This window comes from Castor canadensis, chromosome 4 (assembly GCF_047511655.1).
Source record: "Castor canadensis chromosome 4, mCasCan1.hap1v2, whole genome shotgun sequence".
NCBI lineage: Eukaryota > Metazoa > Chordata > Mammalia > Rodentia > Castoridae > Castor > Castor canadensis.
In genome coordinates, this window is record NC_133389.1 from 139,868,863 (window position 1) to 139,890,409 (window position 21,547).

The 21,547-nt window shown below is 32.8% G+C and overlaps 1 protein-coding gene across 9 annotated transcripts in view; it reads left to right on the forward strand.

Moving 5' to 3' along the window:
* Gulp1 (GULP PTB domain containing engulfment adaptor 1) overlaps positions 1-21,547 on the forward strand; it is a 250,732-nt gene that overhangs the window by 158,118 nt on the left and 71,067 nt on the right. For all 9 annotated transcript variants that reach the window (XM_074071251.1, XM_074071258.1, XM_074071250.1 and 6 more), the window contains one exon: positions 4,609-4,670. In XM_074071251.1, coding sequence (XP_073927352.1) covers positions 4,609-4,670 — 62 coding nt within the window. The remainder of the gene's footprint in view (positions 1-4,608; positions 4,671-21,547) is intronic.

The following is a 21,547-nucleotide window of genomic DNA, read 5'->3' on the forward strand; positions in this document are numbered from 1 at the left end:
AGTATTCTCTCCTGTTTAACATGCTATCAATGATCGGGGGAAACTACTTATATAATGCTAATCAAATTTATAGATTATGGAAAGCAGAAGAGATTATTGGTAAAATAGGATTACAGACATATATGTGTGTGTGTGAGATGACCAACTAGGTCATACTTCATACTTTAAACATAATTATGTATTGTAACTTACCAAAGGTCCATAAAATCTAATTATTTTATTATCATTCATATATTTTTGTTATTTGGAAGCTGAACCATAAAGACTGTATGGGCAAAAGGTGGCCTGGTGATAAAGCCAATAGTGTGATCATCAAAGGCTGTTGTTTATAATGAACAGTCCAGAACAAGAGACTCTTCTACCCATATAGTCAGACATAGCATATTCTCTCTTTAAAAGATGTAAGGGTTAACTGACACATTGAACACGCCCAGAGGAGAAAAGGTGTGATACCTTCAGCACTTTCAAGCAGTGAACAGGATGCATAGCTGAGAATCTTGCGGTATAATGACTATGTGTTATGGGCCACTGTTATGGGCCACTGTTTAGCAGTGGAACTTCACTTAATAAAGGACAAACAGGTATAAATTATGAGGTCATTGACTTATTGTAGGAAAAACATACTAACAGAGTCATGTAAAACTAAATGGAATTACTCAAATTGTTAATTTTGTCACTGAAGTGAGAGGGTTCAAACATTTGGACATGGTATACCAGACTAATGTATTTAGTAGGAATTCAGGTAATGTGAGCATTAAGACACTTTTCAAGCCTATGAAGATAGAAATGTATTGTTTTACTTATCTTTCTGAAAAAAGAAAAGCAAAATGACATTGTTTGCAGTCTATAGCTTGCCTCTGTTTCATTTTATTGTTTTTGGTAGTGACAACATCTAGAAATTACTCTATGATATACTGAAGCATTTTAATAAAGCAACAGAAACTTTGCATCACAATTCACCACTTAAATTTCTAGACTTTCTGAGTTATCTAAATAAATATATATAGCATATATCTGTATATATATTTTTTTCCCAAATTTTTAAACTTGAAGCTACACATTTCTAATTTATTATTTATTTGAAGGAGAATTACAATAGCTGTTCGTTGACAGATTTTAAGGATTAAGTAGTAATATGAGTGACCAGTGATTACATGTTTGTCTTATTTGTGCACAGAGGGAATAGAACCCCAGGGAAAATTGGAGTGATTTGGACGATTAAGAAGCAGAAGCTCTTGTTATTTCCCACTTTACTTCTTTCTGTCTGATTTTTCATCACCTGCTCATATTTTTTGAAGTTTAATGATTAAATATCCTAACCAGGAAACTATTGCTTTATATTTTGCTCCAACTCCAAGCTGGAACTTAATACCCAAAGTTCTACCTTAAATTTGCCTATCAGTTCTAATCTCATTTGTTAAAGGAAAAAATGTTAGAGCCTTTTTGCTCCCGGTATTAACCAACACTGTTGAATTGAACTTTGAGATGGCAAAATTGGATTTTATCAGAGCATTCATATATACTGATATCTGAAGCTATTATATCTTGAGAGGGAATACATAATTCAGGTGTTATTTGCAGTAACGAATATCATGTATAACACTCTTAACAAAGTAAAATTGTCTCCCATCAGGCAAAGCTGAATTCTTATTTCCTACCAGTCCAATGTACATGCAACCTTACTGAATGCTTCTGAAGCCCAAGGAGAAAATATCACCATCTTATACTTAAGCATAGTTTTCTTTCTTTTTCTCATAATTCTCTGAAGCAGTGTCTTGGAATTCTTTAATTGAATTAGCCAGATACTTACCGATTTCCTTTGCAAATGCTCTAATGGCGTCAGAGATAGTGAAAAAGACTGAGTAGAATGGAATTGCATCATTTTGAGCTATTTTGAAAGCTTCTTAACAGCTACTGTAATATCATAATCACAGATTAAATTGTAATGATTATTTATAGATTCTCTGTTAGCATGCTCTTTGAATTTTGAAGGACCCTATTCTATTTCTTACATTAAAATAAATCATTTAAGAAAAAGCATAAAACATTACATGTAAATAAATGTGGCTAAGTAATTCAAGTAGTTTTATTTTCTTTAGTTTATCAGTTAACATACTAAATACAATCATAGTACATAACACTTAAAGTTCAGTATTTAGAATTTTTTTCTGTGAAAATTTTATTCAACTGCATCAATTCATCCAGCAGCATTTAGTTTAAATTTAATATACTCAAAGAAGGCACTTTCATTATGAGAAATGCTGGTGATTAAAATAATGAAGTTACCACATCTTTCTTGGTGAGCTCTTAATTTAAATACATTCTGAAACCCTAAATTAATTGACAAATTAATTTAGTCAAAGTGGTTGACATTTGTCAAGTATTTTGAAATGTTGACATTTCTTTTCATGTGAGTGCTCAATATTGAGTTAGTGATTTTAGTATGATTTGAAGGAGGCGACATCTTCTAGAATGACTATTCCCATTTGTACACTGGTTCTGTTTATAGAATTGCTTCTGAGGGTACGTTATCTGTATTTCCTTCTCAAGGTCCAACCACATCTATGTGAATTATTATCAACAGTTTTATTTTTTTACTTAAGTATAAATTTGATTGACAGCAAGGACTAATTGTGGAAATCCTTCAGGTTTTCTAAGCATTAATACCAATGAGAAGTTGTGTGTTGTAGACCACCACTATTCTGCTCACATTTGATGTGTGATGAAGATTATTTTTGTTATTGTAGTAGCTGATGTTTATCCACTGGCAATTTAATACTGTGTTTATTTTAGTCTGTCACCAGAAACAGCCAGATGTACCTACCCTCATGCTAGGTCACTGCAATATGAGTCTGTAACAGAGGCAATATCATCAGTTTTCAAATAAAAATGAGGTTACAGGAGAAAATAATTATTTCTCTGCTTCAAGATGGGTATGAACCACCACATTCAGACTTCAGTCAGACTTTACATCCTCCTGAAAAGTGTTGTATATTGTGGAAAGGAGACATGAGAAGAATTGAGTGAAAAGACAAAAAGGGAAATTGTGTATCTTTTTAGGTTTCCTAAGGACAAATGTTTGGTATTTTCATTTTTTTGGTGTGTTTACTTATTTTAATATTCAAAAGCAATACTATATTCCAAATAGAAGCACAAATTATTCTTGAATTAATGATATTACCACTCAGTAGCAATCATAAAAAGCATTATTATGATGGAAATCCATAAAAGAAATAAAGAAATGTGACATTAAATGTCATTGTCAATATTACATTTTGAAGCTTGGAGTGCATTGCTTCTCAAAATATTTCACCAGAGTACAGCTCTCTCTAGGAGACAGAAATTGCCCCAATGCTGTTGATCCTTCAGTTTTTATCCAAGAAATTCTCGTGAACATTGCATTGTTCTACACAAACACATTTAATATAAATGTAGTGTATTATCCTTCAAATAATTAGCATGCCAGGAATATATGTCTTTTTCTGTCTTCACATTCACCAGGTTGAAAAGCATAAATAATATTACAATACTTTCTGTTAACACTCTATTAAAATAATCTGAAATGAATGTTGAAAATACCTTATAACTAATTCAATATTTCCTTCTTATGTGTATTTGTTTATTATTTTTCATGGTCAAACATATTTCAGGTCTACTCTGGTTATAATATTGATTCTAATTTTCAAAATCCTGTGAAGAATAAAGTACACACAAAGCTTCACTAATGGAGACAAAAGTATATTTGAAGATTAAGAAATCTTATCCCAAAGTAAATGCATTTAAAAAAAAATAGTCAATTTGCTTAGTGTAAACATTGACTTTTTTCTTCCCTTATACATTCCCAAAAATATTTGGGAAGTTATATGGACTATATAAATAAAGTTAACATTTTAATAAAAATATAAATAATATAAATAGAAGTAAAATGCAATAAAGTTATTTTCAAAATCTATCCTTTTGAATTACTTTTATTTCTAACATTTTATTAAACTTATCTAACATTTCCTGTTACTGTACTTAAGATTATTTAAATTCAAAACTACTGATAGAAAACCTTCACGTTTTCCTAAATTTAGAATAGAGATTAGTCTAATTTTAAATTGATTTCTTCATGAGCATAGTATATTGTTTCATTTCAACTTCATACAAATTCAGTTGCTAGGTTAATGTAAAATTTAAGAAAAATACATTGAAATATGTGGAATATTTAAATATTATTGCTAAAAATAGTCACAATAAGTGATGACCAGATTACTTTCTGTTGTTCTGGGAAATAAAAATTATCTGCAATTCATGGTTATATATTCTTTAATAATTCTGCATGATTTGTATTATTTGAAAACTTTTAAAAGTGAGGGACTTTTATACTAAGAAAATAATCCCTTCTCCAATTACATTGTTCTTATATCTGAGTGTTTATTATTTTTTAATGTAGCAAAAGAATCTCAGAATTAGAAATGTTCCTGTCCACCTCAGACTGCCCACACATGCTAATGATGTATATGACATCATATGCTAATGCATGCAGGTGGAATCATATGCTAACTCATGAATGTGATGTCATGAGAACTTGGAATTTCTTTTAATGCTCTATTTTCTTTGTTGCAGACAAAACATGGATGCACACTCCCGAAGCTTTATCAAAACATTACATTCCCTATAACGCAAAGGTAACAGTTTACATGGTATTATTTCATTTTATTTTGTTATAGTATTATTACCAATTATGTTTGATCATAGAAACTTTGTTCATGCATTGACATTTCCTGGTAATTGATTCCTGAAAAAATTTGCAAATAAGATAAGTAGTGTACAACATAGGAAGCTATTTTTCTCTCCAAATAAATGTTTTTATTATAATATATCCTTTTAAATTTCCTTTTAAATCATGTATTCTGTGCACATATTTTCCTGAAGTGAGTTTTACTGTCGTTAGAATTATTTTCAATATCATTGCATGTAGGAAATCAAACAATTAGCAAACCTTCCCTTAAAACATTTTAGTGTTGCAGTACACTGACTGAAAATAAAAACTCTCCTAGAAATAAGAAGGAGCTGAAATTTTAATAAATTTAATTGACATTTAAGAAAAAAAACAAATTAAATTTAAACTTAAAAAACAGAAAAAGTGAATTTTTGTTATTTCTCTCTTTAGATTGTTGCATCTTAATAGAGAAGTGGAAACATTAATTCATACCACATGTCTTCAAAGATTTAATTGCTGTTGGAAAATTGTTCTAACAAATGAATACAATTTACAAAACAGACTTCCAACAAAACGGTGCTGTTCTGTAGTTACTGAGCATCAAACCTACAGTAGTTTTCAGAGAAATCACAGTCAAAATTTGGAAGTGACAGGTGACAGAAGTTGAATTAAAGACTGGGAACCTGAATGTCTGAATGAGTTCAATTTAAGCCCCTGAGCTTTGGAGACAGCATAGGAGAACAGAAAACTGTAAAACTTTTAGAATTCTTATTTGAAATCGCTTATGGATTAGTAAGCTTTATTTCTGGAAAAACAAAAACATTATGGACCAGAAAATCAATGATGTTTAATAGTAGCCTTACAGTGCAGGTCTATGTTTGAAGTAGTAGGAACGAGCAGATAACAGCCGTCTAGAAGAATTCTTCCAGACCTGTTGTTCAGCAGTGAGATTTGTAAAATAGACCAACTCTATTTTTTCTTGCTGATTTCACAGCAAAGGAAAAATGCTCTAAAATATGTAAACTTAATATTCTTAAAATTAATTAAAATTAATATCCTTTAATTAAATTAAACAAATTTTAAAAAATTCTTAAAATCTTAAAATTACTGCAATGCCTTTTAACTTCCTTATAAAGTTAACATGAAGATTGGTTGTCATGATTTACCATGAAAAGTTTATTTAACCAAGGTAAGTTCATATTACCTATCATTTACAGCTCTTCTCCACATTGGCTATTAATTACGTATATGATATCTATTTAGAAAAAATTTTCTCAAAAGAGTTAATCCTTCTCCTTCTACTACTGCTATTCCCACTACTATTATTATTTTGATTTTCTGGGAACAAACCAAAGGACTTACACATGACAGGCAAATGCTGTACCACTGAGCTATATCACCAGCCCTCCACTATTATCTTAAGTTCATGTCAAATGAAGCCTCCAAAGTTTATTTGTGTTTGTGTAACTGAAATAAATCATACCCATTTATATTATAAAGTATCTAAGGGTTAGATTATAAATAAAAGTACCTTTAACTTTAACTGTGCAGATTGATGTGGCAATGAGTATGTTTGTTTAGATGGATCAGTTGCTTATACTAATTCACAGGTGCATATCTGTAAGATAACTTTTCTTTTTTTTTTTTTGGTACTGAGGCTTGAACTCAGGGCCTATACCTTGAGCCACTCCACCAGCCCATTTTTATTTTAGGTATTTTCGAGATAGGGTCTCATGGAATTAATTGTCTGGGGCTGGCTTTGAACCGCGAGCTTCCTGATCTCTGCCTCCTGAGTAGCTAGGATTACAGGCATGAGCAACCGACACCCAGCTTGTAAGATATCTTGAATTAAGTAGAGAATACAGAAACATCCTCACAGACAGGTCAGCAAAATATGGAATGGCAAGTTGATTTTGTTCATTTTAATATAACCTTATGTGTGGTGAGAATATTGTTTTCTGCATTCCCTTCTTTGTGACACTTCATAGGTAGACCTTCAGTAGAGCTATTTTGAAGATGTTTTATATTTCTTATTAGAATATATGCCATATGAAGGCTAAATTCACGTCCATAGAAAATGATTAGGGCTACAGAAACAATACTGACTGCAGAGTCAGATTGCCTGGGTTTATATCTTGACTCTGACACTTTAAGCTGTGTGTTTTTGGGCAGATTGCTTAACTTTTCTTTTCTGTATCTGTGTTATTCATCCATAAATAGGAATGATAATAAATAATAACTCTCACTAGAGTTATAAAAAGGATATAAAGAAGTTAAATAAAGTCCTAGTGCAATATATGAATAAAATACTAGTTAAATGTTAGCAATCACAAGTTTATGATTTTATTTCTCAAGAATTTCTAAAGTCCCTACCTCAGAGTAGATGATCAATATATATATATGTAATAAATTAATGCAGAATATTATTTCTAACATAACAACACAATAGTTACATTTTATTGCTCTCTAATATATTCCAGGTATTTACTATACTGGCTTGCTTTTGTATTACTCCTCTTAGTATTTTCCATGACCCAGCATAGTGAATAATGATGTTATCACCACATTATATATGAAGAAATGAATGTTAAAAGATGACATAATTTGCCAATTACTACAAAGCTACTATAACAGAACCAATTGAAAAACTGAGATCTATCTGACTTCAGAGCTTTAGCTTTTACTTATGTAATAACACCTGGTTACTTATTCATTTATTAAATGGCTATCACGTATAAGGTCCTGTTTCTGAGTTTTACTGAATGTTGTTGACACTTCAGAGCTTTATAGGACACTGCTTATATTCTTTTGAGCCTATTATCATTCAGAAACACAATAACCAACATAAAAGTCACATCAAGTTTTATGCCATCCAAGTGATACTACAGAAAGATATAGATATTCACAGAATAATGAGTCACTCCTGCTTTATGAAAGTAGATGCAAAGTAGGATTTCTAATGGTCAAAACTAGGGCAGAGTGACCATTTCAAGTGAGTAGTGAGACAGTGAGGAGGAGTGGAGCAACACAGAGAAACATATAAGCCACAAATAATATATCAAGAGCAGGGCTCAAGCCCTGCTAAAGTCCTAAAAATGATAAAAGTATTTTACTCATGAACTAGAAATAGTAGGATGTATACATAAACTCTTACTCATTTATTGAAAAGAATTGGATTATACAGTTGTAAGGTGGTGACTGGCCAAGTCTGAAATACATATGACAGGCTATCAGGAACTAAAGGCTTCTTGCCAGAAGGGGATCCTGCAGTCCACTGGTAGAATTTCTTCTTCATCAGGGAAACATTAGCTCTATCTCAGTTGATTCCTAATACCTTTCAGTGCTTGGAAGAGCATCACCCAGATTATCCAGAATAATCACATTTATATGTAAAGACAACAGATTATAGATATTAATCACATCTACTAAGAAACTTCACAGCAACACAAAAATTAGAATTTGATTGATCTTGGCCAAGTTGACACATAAAAGTGATGATTGAAGTACTCATGATGGACAAGCAAGCGTATAAAAGGTAAATTAAGAAGGCTTTTGATGGCACAAGAAACAGTTTAGGATGTGAACTAACCAATCAGAATTTTAATAAAGTATCTGCACTGATATGAAAGTTGATTTTGATCCAGAGGAGATAAGATGTCATTAAACCTCTTTGGATGTTATTTTAATGGTTCAAGAATGTGGTAATAAGTTTACCACATGGTAGCAAATAGATATGTAGTGGAAAATAAAGGTGGACTAAACATTATACATAAATAATTTATACGATGTAGAGATAATTTGTATGTGCAGAACTAGAAAAATCTATTTTCATCTTGTATAAAAGAAAATAATCATGCCATTAGAATATTCCCACCATTTTATACACTCTCGGTATCTACTGATTACAAATAAAAGTGATAAATTCAACAGAAATGCTTAGGATTGATAGTTTTCCATGGCAGAATATGTAATAGCATTTATGTTGAGGTATCTTTGGTTTTAAAGTAACAGTATTCTTCTTTAGTATCATAGTTCCTTCATTTTAGAACACATTTTAGCTCTACATTCTTTCTTTTTGTTCAGAATTGATTTCAGAAATTTCCATTTAATATTCATAGTGTAACCATTTCAGATCACATGTAAATATAAAATACTGGATGGCCTAAAATAAGGATTTGCCTAAATAGCACTTATTAGTTATTTTTAAAATTTTCAGTGGTAACATTAATATAAGTTTATTGGGAATCACATATCATCCTTTTGTACTTTGTAGTGATATTTTCAATCTGCAGGTTATAACCTATGAGCATAATTGGGTTATGAAATCAATGTAGTGAATTATGGGAAGAATATATTTAAAGATGAAATAGAATAAAATAGAAAAGAAAAGAAAATTTCAGGATGCATATGGTAAAAAATTTGTTTCATAAAATTATGCTTTGTACTCAAAAGTATTTGAAAGCCACAGCTTTTAAATGGTAGCCTGCCTTTAAAAAATACCAAAGACTTCACAAGATTTAACTAATTTAAATTGTAAAACAATAATGGAGGGAGAGCTGCTCAAAAAGACAGAAATTTTAATAAATTTAATATGTAAGTTATTAATGTAGATTAATTAACATAGATTAACATTAATTAACAGATTAATATTAACATAGATTAACATGCTAATTTAGCCACATGTCTTCATTGAACATAACATTTTACAATGACTTCTGAAATATGCATACAAACATGAGTGACGGAGTTCGTAAAAATGAGATGAAGATTCATTCATTCACTTATACTTACATAGCTTTTGAACTGAACTGCTACTTTATGCAAGGGCCTGGTTTAGGCAATGAGAATTGAGTGCAGAACCAAGAACCTAAACTCCCTGCCCTCTTAGGACTTTTAGAGATGCCAATAAGAAAAGAATAAATAAATTTTTACTTACTGAATTTGTTGTCTGCTAAATTATTTAGAACTAGCATTATTTATGTAGTATGTATAGTATGCATGTTAGTATATGTAATGTGATAGTAAGGCAGTATTTTATGCATTAATGTGGCATTTCATGCTATAATAATTGCTATGGAGAAAAATAGAGCAGGATATTAGAATATTGAGCTTGATATATAGTGGCCAGGGAAGATTTTGAAGGAGAATCTAAATAACAAAGTGAGGAAGTGAGACCTAACTGCATGAGAGAAGCAGACTCCAGACATGGAGAGCAAGAACAAGGTGGGATCTTATTTGTCTGTTGAGGGCTCACTGGGAAAGGGGTTCAAGATGGCTGGGATGCTGTGTGCCAGGAAAGCCATCAGAAATTAGTGAATACCACCAGAAAGGTACTTGTGGGATAGAGCAAGGGATAGGGGGGTATCTTTTAGCTCTTTGATTTTGAGATGCAGTGGATTTGGAGTTTGGAGAGAAAGAGAGATAAAGAAGGATAAGATCTAAGATCTGGACTGAGACAACTTGTTCATTTTTTTTGTAGAGTCTTGCTACATAGCCCAGGTTGGTCTTGAGCTCATAATTCTCCTGCATCAGCCTCCTGTTGATGGAATTACAAGTGTACACTTTCATGCCTGGATAGTGTGTACAGTTTATGTATCAATTAAAAACAAAAAGCAAAAAAAATACAATATCAGATATGAAAGTGAGATGGCAGAACTTGAGAATTCTTAACTTTAAAATTTGATGACACCATATCTTGGCCACTTACATTGAACTGTTGAACAGGAATTATAATGGAAAGCAGAGCCTAGATATGTGGTATTTTCAGGTACACCCCACAAGAGCAAGTTCTATATCAACAACTCCACTGATGTTACCAGAATTTTATAGCCACATAGTTGCTGCATCTTGATACAGCAGATAGGAGTAGTTACATCTCAGTCAAACTACTTTGGCTCAAATTCGCACTGTCTCAACTCACATCAGAATTATGTGATATTTCTATCCTTGGTCTTTCTCATTGAAAAATAAGATGAGTGATTACATGAATCTCACTGGATTTTTAAGGATTTAAATAAGGTCGTATTTGGGTATAAGGGTATTTAAAATCCTTTATGCGTGGGTCTGGTATATAAAAGCTTATTATAACTAACACACACACACACACACACACACACACACACACACACAATTTGGTGGGACTGGGTTTTGAGTTTAAGGCTTTGTACTTAGAAAGCAGGTACTCTAATGCTTGAGTCACACCTCCAGACCATCTTGCTCTAGCTATTTTGGAGATGAGGGTCTTACAACTATTTGCCCAGGCTGACCTCAAACCACAATCTTCCCAATGTCAGCCTGCCAAGGAGCTAGGATTACAGGCATGAGTCACCTGTACACAGCTAATCATTATTGTTTTTGTCATACACAATTCTGTCAACTCTGGAGTTGGTATTAGTTATTATCCTTGAGAGTAATTTAGCATTTGCGCTATTATCTGGAAAGTGGACATCAAGTCACTCAGAATACATATCAGGCATTTTATTTCTTCTGTTTACTTCAGAATCAGTGACATCAGTCAAGGTACCTGCAGTGGCCACCCTGAAAGTTTCAATGTGAGAGAATGACCTTTCCTGCAGGCATGACAGGAGCTCCAATGCTGCTAGCCTGGTGGATTCACATATAAGAAAATATTTTGAAGTTTAAGAAAAGTGCCATTGTCTATACTTTCCTATTATCCTGAGTTTTCTACAACTGCATTCCTGAGTTAAATATCAATGTGAAGATTGTCCTGATCTAAAAATCAAATACAGAAATATAAGGAAGAATATAAGGAAGTTCAAACTTTTAAAAACTATGTTAGGGAGTCACAAGTAAGAAGTTAATGAAGAGAGAAAGTTGCAATATTATGTGGCCTAATGAGTCATGGTAAAGAAAGATCTTACTATAGCTAAATAATTTTACTAATGCTTCTTAAATTATTTTTGGTGACTATGTGATAAATCACCCTTCAATGAAATGTTAATATTTGCTTATGACTTAATTAAAGAAGACTCAGGTTTAAGAAATAAATGATATCTACTAGTGAGTGTGTCAAAAAAAAGAAATCACATTCAAATTGTACTCTGTAGAATCATTAAAAGTTAGGCAAAAGTTACAGCTCTGTCATCAGTGTGATACATTGCTGAAACATCCTAAATGGATTAGAATTCCAAATTCATAAGATCCTTCAGAATAGTTTATAATAGCAGTAACCATAGCCTTTGCCAGTTTTTCTGATTGTAGTTAGTAGGAGGAATGTAAACAAATAAATAAAACATGAAGAGCTCAACTGCGTTTCATATAATCCATGTCATTTATTCAAAGATGAGTTTTTAGTTAATCTCAAAGCATAGGGACCATCTAAAAAACAGTTTTAAATAAAACCTTTTTGAAAAAGTTTTCCTAGGCTTTAGAAGAATCTTTAATAATGTTAATGTGTACAATCTATATTCATCCCGCATATCATAAGATTAAAGAATAGGCCTGTAAATTAGATGTCAGTTATCATTTCTCCAATGAGAAAATAACATATTTTATAATGCTAATAGATAATTCTGCATCTGTAACCATCAGTGTTGCCAAAGCAACACTGATACATATTTTAAAAAAGTAGAAATCTATAAAATGTAATTTTTTCCTTGTCTTTGTAATGGGAAGCTATAAGGTGTTTATAATGCTAACAAAAACAATTTAGAAGAATATAAAATAAGTCAAAGCTTGGTGAATTATGATTTTTGTAGCTGATAAAAGCTTATAAAATGCAAGAATAAATGAAGAAAGCTAAATGACAATAAACATGAACTCTTACATGGATTCTCAATGCTTGAAATGAAATATAACCAATTTCAGTTCCGCAAAACATATGTCTCTTTAAAGAGAATGCTTCGACCCCCCTCACCAGTTTTCTCACATAACTGATACAGTTATTGAACATACTTTTGAAGGTCATCATTGTATGCTATTACTCTGCATATGAGAATGCTCTAAAAATGTGCTACATAGCTGCTAGAAATTATTGCGTAGAAACAAATAACTTCATATTGCTTGTTCTTAATAACACTTTGTTATGGACTATAGTGTTGCTTTATTTATTTTTTAAAGCCATTACACATATGTTGCAAAATTTTTTTCCTTTATTGTTGTGATGAGTGGAGGTACATTTTGGCGTTTACACAAGTTCTTACAATGTATCAAATATATCATACATGAATTCCCCTCCTCAACAATTCTCCTTCATACTCCCTCTAGCGATTCCTGGAGTAGTTTCAACAGGTATCATTTTTGCATTGACTTACATGTGTACACATTTTATTTCACCGTATTCACCCTCCTGCCCCCTTTCCCCAGCACCTCCCTCCTCCCACTGCTGCCAGCATCCCCCCTGGGCAGGACTTGTTCTGCCTTCCTGTCCTTCAATTTGGTAAGAGAAAAAAGAGAAAACAAAAAAACATGACATTTTTGCTTGAGATAAATGTAGCTACACAGGGAGTTTCCTTGTTATATTGCCGTGTATGTATCTATTATAATCCCAATTGTTTTATTTCCTCTAACTTTCTGTATTCTGCCTAGTCCCTTTCTTGTGGTAGTTTCAGTCAGTTTAAGATTTCTATATTCACTCTTGTATAGTGGGTATATCAACCCTATTCAAATTCTTAGTTTCCTACTCTTCTGAGGGTGACTTCCCTTAATGTAACCAGTGTTTCATAATATCATAATATCACTACATTTGTGTTAGATCTATATTCCACAAATGAGAGAGAACTTACATTTTGGCCTTCTAAGCCTGGCTAGCTTCACTTAAGATGATATTCTCCAGTTCCACCCATTTACCTGTGAATGACAAAATTTCATTCTTTGTGGCTGTGTAAAATTCCATTGTATATAAATACCACATTTCCTTAATCCATTCATCAGTAGTGGGGCATCTTGGCCATTTCCGTAGATTAGACATTGTGAATAGTGTTGCAATAAACATGGATGTGTAGGTGCCTTTGTTGTAAACTGACTCATGGATTGTATTGCAGTTCTATTTTTAGTTTTTTGAGGAGCCTTCATACTGTTTTCCATAGCGGTTGTTCTAATTTACATTCCTACCAGCAGTGTATGAGGGTTTCTTTTCCCCACATATTCACCAACATTTGTTGTTTGTGTTCTTGATGACAGCTATTCTAACAGGAGTAAGATGGAATCTTAATGTGGTTTTGATTTTCATTTCCTTTATGGTCAGGAATGCTGAGCATTTTTCATGCTTTTTTTTTTTTTAGCTATTTTTGACTTCTTTCTTTAAAAAGACTCTGTTCAGTTCATTTGCCCATTTCTTCATTGGGTCATGGATTTTTTGGGAATTTAGCTTTTTGAGCTCTCTGTATATTCTGGTTATCAACCCCTTGTCTGATGTATAGCTAGCAAAGATTTTCTTCCATTCTGTGGGTGGCCTCTTTAATTTAGAGAGCATTTCTTTTGTTGTGCATAAGCTTTTCAAGCTTTTTAATTTCATGCAGTCATTTGGCCATCCTTTTTCTTAGCTGCTGAGCCTCTTGAGTTCTACTGAGAAAGTCATTGCCCATGCCTGTTGCCTCCAGAGTATTCTTTGCTCTTTCTTGTACTAATGTCAAGGTTTCAGGTCTTATATTAAGGTCTTTAATTCACATTTAGTTGAAACTTGTACAGGGTAATAAAAATGGATATAGTTTCAGTTTTCTGCAGGCTGCTACGTAGTTTTTCTAGCAACATTTGTTGAAGAGGCTGTCTTTTCTCCATCGCATGTTTTTGGCACCTTTGTCAAAAATTATGTGGGCATAGCTGTGTGGATTTATATTGAGATCTTCTGTTCCATTACTCTTCATATCTCTTCTTTTGCCAGTGCCATGCTGTTTTTATTGCTATCGCTCTATAGTATAGTTTGAAGTCAGGTATTATGATTTCTTCAGTGTTGTTCTTTATTTGTCTTTCTTTTTTAAAATTTTATTTCTTTGTTTTTACATTTAATGACATGTATATATATTATTTGGGCCTCCTCCTCCTCCCCCACAACCCCCTCCAATGTTGGTCTTTTTGCTCAGTATTGCCTTGGCTATTTGTGGTCTTTTGTGTTTCCAAATGAACTTCAGGGTTGATTTTTCAACCTCTGTGATGAATGCCATTGGGATTTTGATGGGAATTGTGTTGAACATGTAGATTGCTTTTGGAAGTATAGCCATTTTTGCTATGTTGATTCTGCCAATCCATGAGCATGGGGGAATCTTTCCATCTTCTGTAGTCTTCCTCAATTTCTTTCTTCAATGTTGGTCATTCTCATCCTTTGCTAAGTTTATTCCTCGGTAGTTGATTCTTTTTTAGGCCATTGTAAATGGAATTGTTTTCCTATATTTCTCAATCTGTTCATTGTTGATATATAGAAAGGCTACTGTTTTTTTAGCTGATTTTGTATCCTACTGCTTTGATGAAGCTGTTTACATATGTTACATACTTAAATACATTACATGAAATCTATGTATTTGCCACTATGTATAACACTGAAGTCTCAATGTCAGCTTCTGTAACACATTTTATTTCCTTTACTCTGTTTTGCTTAAAGATATTTCCTTCTTTTTTTTTTTAACAGAATAAGTAGATATCTCCAAACTACAGTGATTGACTTGATGCCTAATCATATTTTTATGAACAAAATCAGCCCATGAAAATGCCTTGGTGTTATCTATGTTCTGAAATACTTCTTTAAAAGCACCTAATTACCAATAGGAATTTTCTGAATATTGGATATATTCATCATTTATTTCTTATTTCTATATGAATGTGTTTGCCCCTAAATTCATAGTCAAAGAATGTTTTTGGAAAAAGATAAGATATGATTTGGTCTCCACAGTTGTCAATCAATAGCATTCTAAAGCTGGATGGTGAAACTCAGGGAACTGAACACAAAGAAAAAAAAGGAGATAATTGTATAAGTTTTTTTTTTTTTTTTTACAAAAGCAACATGTTTCAGAAAGGTCAGAGGTATGTAATGCTTTTATCAATATCATTTTAAGAGTGTTGTTGATGATTCACTAAAACCAGTAAAGAGGTGAGCATTTTTTTAAGGATCTAGGAGAAATGAGAAGTGAGACTGAAGAGGAAGATTATCATGCAAGGTTAAATGTGGCAGTAAACATCAGAACTGTGAAATGATTTAGCTTTGAACATAGAATCCACATCATTAATGGACTATATGATTTCACTTCAAATACAGTTGGCCCTCTATATCCCTAGTTCCTCATATGCAAATCAACCAACACTGGATGGAAAATATTTTTGGGGAAAATTATTCTGAACATTTACAAACTTTTTGTTTATAACAAGGATTACATGATGTCTACATTGTATCAGTATGATAGGTAATCTAGAAATGACTTACAGTATGTGGGAAGACAGGCTCAGGTTATATGCAGCTATTATGCCATTTTATGTAGGGAACTTGGGTATTGCTTCATGTTAGTATCTGTGTGGGTCCTGGGACAAATCCCCCATGGATACCAAAGGAAGACATTTGGTGGAGACAAGATTCCCCCAGGTTTTCTTGTCATTGTATTTACTTGATGTGAGATAAAACAGGTGGCCAGTCCACTTCGCATGGAGTGTCTTCTGAAGGTAACCTCAGAGCTCAGTTCACTGTGCTCTCACATTTTAAGAGACAGTTTAAAGGAAATGAGCTTTCATCCCTTAGGAAACATACACATAAATGCATATATTTTAAATCAAACTAAAGTTACTTTTGTCTTTTTTCAATGTTGTGAAGTCTAGGAAACTTCATCTCCAGAGCAGTTTTGCATATTTTTACAAAAGAATGATCTCCTGTTGTTTTCCAGGAGAATGTTTATCATCTTCTATTATCTTTTATTTCTGCTGGAAATGAGTGGGTTTTCTTCTGAACCTTTAAAATGATATTCAAAAAAGTAGAAGTAGACTCCAGTGTCAGTCTTTATTTCAGCCAGATAGTTTCAGCACACTTCTCTTGTACATTTATGATAGCAAAGCAGTAGAAAGAAAAGTCTCTGGGAGGTAAAACTTTGATGTAACTTATGCAACCCTAACCTGAGAAAGGATGTATTTTACAGTATAGAAAGGGTAGGGTAAAGCACTGACAAAATGTTTACATTTTAGGTATACATTTTGTTATGCTTTCTAAGAATAACTTCATGGCAGAAAAATGGTATATGGTACTACTTTAAGTAGTACAAAAACACAGAAGTATTGAAATTAACATATTGCTTAAAATCCTACCAGGCAGAAATTACTTACTGTTAACTTTTGATTAACCATATTTTCAGAATCTTTTTCTGTACAAATGCTTATACAAGAATGGATATAAGCAAAAATAACTTAAACATTGTATCAACAATTCTATACCATTAACCTTCTAAGCATTTTGAATCTATCATCTCATTTCTTCCCCACAAAGCCCAATTAAGAATAAGATAACTCATATTCCCTATTAAGCTGCTAAATTATAATATTAAACAAACTATAAATACTTATGGAAAATGACAGTAGAAAGAATAGATATATAGGAAAACATTACCTTTATAAAAGAAATTCTAAGGTGCATGATATTTAAAATTTTTGCTTGAATTTAACAGAAGAAAAAGAAATCAAAGTGAATCAAGTGAGTTACTAAATTACAGATATGTATCTCTGTCAGAATGGAATTAGTTCCTCACAGATTTCTTTAAGGTTAGAGGAAGATGGTTATGAAAGTCATTAGGTACTTGACGTCCTTCTGCCTTTCTTTAACAGCACATTTGGTTTTGACAGTGTGCATATATAAATGATGAGCTGTGTAGCCTAGCTACATTTTCTTTTGCTACCGTGCTCTGTTCCTCTCTTTTTCTTTCTTATTTCAGGTTTACTTGACAGAATTTACACTAATTACATTTTGTTGTGAAATTATAATTCCCTAAATACTTTAATCTTAATTTCATATTGAAATAGATTTAGCTCACCATCCTTTCACTTATCATTTCTTGCCAATTCCTGAGCCCTTTATTTAATTTTGGTTTTCCTTTCCAAATTTTTTCCCAAAGAAGACCTAGTGACTCTAACATTTTGTACAGCATTTGAAACTGTCTGCCTGTCAACGTTCTGCTTGGCTCTTTTTTTTGTCTAGTTTTCTCTAATTCTCCTATTGAGAGAAATAACTAAACCCATCTCTATGCCCCTAAATCTATACCTCTCTTCCCTCCTCGAAGGTATCTTAATTTCTGTAGAGATGCCTAGTACCTCATTCTTAATGTTTAATATCATAATGGATACATTTAAATGTTGAATGTCCTGTTTGATTTTTCCCTGGTGTACAGTGTACCCTTTTTACCTGCAAAGTATTTCCCTTTTCATTGTATGAAATTTCATTTCATTCCTAGTGCTTTCTCCTGCCTCTCTTTTGACTACTCTTCAGTGGCTTTTGTTAGTTGCTGTATTAAGTATTACTGTTACACTGGGATCTGTGCTTAGACTGCTTCTTCTTTTGTTTATGTCCTTCTGTGCAACCTCACTCACTCTCATGACTTAAAATAACCTTCTATGTCATTTTTTAAAGATTTTCCTGCGTAGAACTTGATCCTGAACTCTAGCCTCACACATCTATCCAGCAGACACATCACTTCTAAAAGTCTTTAATATAACATAAAGACACATCCCAAATCAAGCTCGTGATATTTTTTAGATACTTATCTTCCTCCGGTGTTCTCCTTGGGATGCTGCTAAGAACTCTAGGTTTCAAGTGACAGAATGGACTCAGTCTAGTTTAAACAAGAAAGTAAATTCATTGGGTTACATAAGAGAAAATCTTACAAGGAGCACTGTTTCTAGGACAGCTTGATTCAGGGCTCATTTGATGTCATTATGATTAGTTTTTCTCTTCAGTTTTCACTGAGTTGCCTCAGTTCTCAGATTGCCCCGTGGCCCCTGGCAGTGTCATATTTCCATTATCAGATGTCCCAGGTCTACTTCTCTAAGGACTTAGACACACTTTCCTGAATAGAATCTCACTGGTCTTAGTGAACTTAATGTGGATAGCATGCCCTTCCAGACAATGTAGAATGGCACATTCCCTGGTAGCATGGACTGATTGTGGAAAAAAATCCTTTACTGGAAGATAGGGAGAAAGGATGTTATAGAAACAAATGTCACGAATAATAATCCCCTACCACTATCAGCTTTGCCCAGTGTTCCACTCCCTCACTATCCACAAATAATTAAATGTTAAGATCTCATGTTTCTCTGGAAATTTCTTGGATATATCTGCTTCTCTACAAGTTACTACCACCTACCTAGTGTTGATCAGTGTCCCTCAAAATGCCTGTGATGAAACAATAGACTTTTTTCCAAAAATCGTACAAAAATGCATTCAAAAGATAGTCTTCTCTTTGTCATGTGTATTCATCTAACCTTGCAGCATGATGATTGTTCTTCCTCTGGCCCAGAAAGCTAGTCATACATGGCATGGACTAGCACAGGCCATCTTCATCTCTATCATAGTCAGGACATTACAGTAGAAGTCACACCTCAGTGTATCTCTCTTCATCCCAGGTCTGCTCCAGGATAAGAGTGATTATTACAAAATGGAATCTAATCATTCTCTTCCTTCAGGTAGCTTTGCATTCATTCTTCACAGTTAAGCTGGCCTATGATTTGTCTTCCTTACTTGCTCAGCCTCATCTTTTTTAATAAGATCTTTTTTTATTTCCAGTGTGGGCTATTCTGTTCTGTCTCATTGCCTCACTCTTGTGTCCTTCAGAGCTTGCATGTGACTTGAACATATACAGACACCACTTTGCCTCCTTGTTAAATCTCAATGCCCTGTGAGATAACTTAGTTCTTTCCACCTAGAAAACTTACCTGATGTAACTCTCCCCTAGCTTAATTTCTGAATTAAGGATTTTTGTGGTAACCTGAGCTTAAGCATTCTGTCTTAATTATTAAAACTGTATACTGTAAATTTCTACAGATTTCTTTTTTTTTCTTTTTTTTTTTTTTTGGTAGTAAGTACACTTTTATTATACCATTGGATCCTAGAAGGTAAGGTCAGATATTGATTGATTGATTGTCTTTAAATATTTGTATCTAATTATATGACTACTACTTTAATGTTCAGTGGTTTCTATGGTAATACAGTTGGTTGTTGGGTCCATCTGAGGAAATATAAAGAAGGAACTCAAGCCACACCAGAGTGTTCAGATAATATAATTAATAACCCAGTACCCAATTCACCCCCACATCCTTCTGTGCCCCCACACTTCACCAGTCTTATTATCCTACCTCACTAATTCCATTCCAATTTAAGTCTCAGCGAATATCTTGAATATCCTTACCTCCATATGAAGACTGCCCAAGAAGAGAAGTACATGGAAAACTAAGCTTGTGCTCTTTAAAGTATAGTTTGGATTATATGCTTTAAAATATAAGAAAAACCTCACTAACTATATATCTATTATATACATACATCCATACCTAAATTAAGGGCTATTTTGCTATTAATATGAATCAACAGTTTTAATCGGATCTGGGAATGGTGTATGCTGCAGCTAAAAGAACATGGGTTTTAGAGTTTCAGAAATGAAGTTGAAGGTGGTCTGTAAAATGTAATGGCAAGCCTAGTATTTAACTCAGTTTTCACATCTATAAAATGGAAATAAGACCTTCTTCATAAAGCTTCTGAGACAATTAGCCATAATTTGTGTAAAATTTTTAGCACAAGATTTGTTGTCACTAAATGCTAATTTTCCTCTCCTCTCTTTCAGCTATGCCTACATTTAACAAAGATTAACAAACATTAACAAACATTAAATTGAATTATAATTTAACAATGATATAACATTGTTACTATGGAAGAAACAAACATTAAATTGAATTATAATTTAACAATGATATAACATTGTTACTACGGAAGAAAGCTTGTGGTTTCAACCAACTAACCACAATTACAGATGTGATATTTTAGAATACAGCAGATTCATTAGGAGATTAGTTATTGATACTTTACATATTTTAATGATATGAACATTCTGAGATTCAATGCTATGAAATAGTAGAACTAAGTTGAACAGATTTGCTCAGTTTCCTTCCCTCTCTACCTTATCTTCCAGGCAGATTTTTCTGTGGATGAACTACTCAGTAATGATGATAGGCATGGCAGCAATGGCTAATTACCTCCTAGGAGATTTAGATTCAGAGAAACATAAATCATCTCACCTCAAATTCTGCAGGTTCAGATAAGAAATAGTACTACTGGCAGCAGAGCAAGCAACAAAGGGACTTGATCTGCTGTTAGTTGATTCCCAGTTATAATCCTAAATAATTAAAACTAGGTCTCTTGTTCCCTCAGAGTTAGCATTTATTTTCAAGGATTGCCACATCACCTTCTTGCTTACATATCTGCTTTTTATTGCTCATTTGAATGGTATTACTCCAGACTTGCTCACACAAACATTTGCCAAGATGACGGAATAAAAACAAAACAAGTCTTACCAGCAAAGATGCTATTTCCATTTGCAAATATTCTGAACGAAAAATGAACTTCAGGAACTGCTGAAGGAAAATGAGCAAGTATGAATATGTTCAAGCATTCCAGAGAAACATGTCAATAAATTTAAAATTTTAATTTAAGCAATGAGCTTAAAATTATGTATATGATTTTATATGCTTTTGTGTGCATATGGCACATTAAAAGTGTAAATTGCCTATTATAATCAATTTGTTATCTGTCCTTTTTTGGTAAAGTAAATAAGATGGAGAAAACATTTACAGGAAAAATGTGAGACAAAACATAGATATATAGGTATTGTACCAATAATACTTGCATAACTTTAGCTTGGACTTTTGTAATAAATT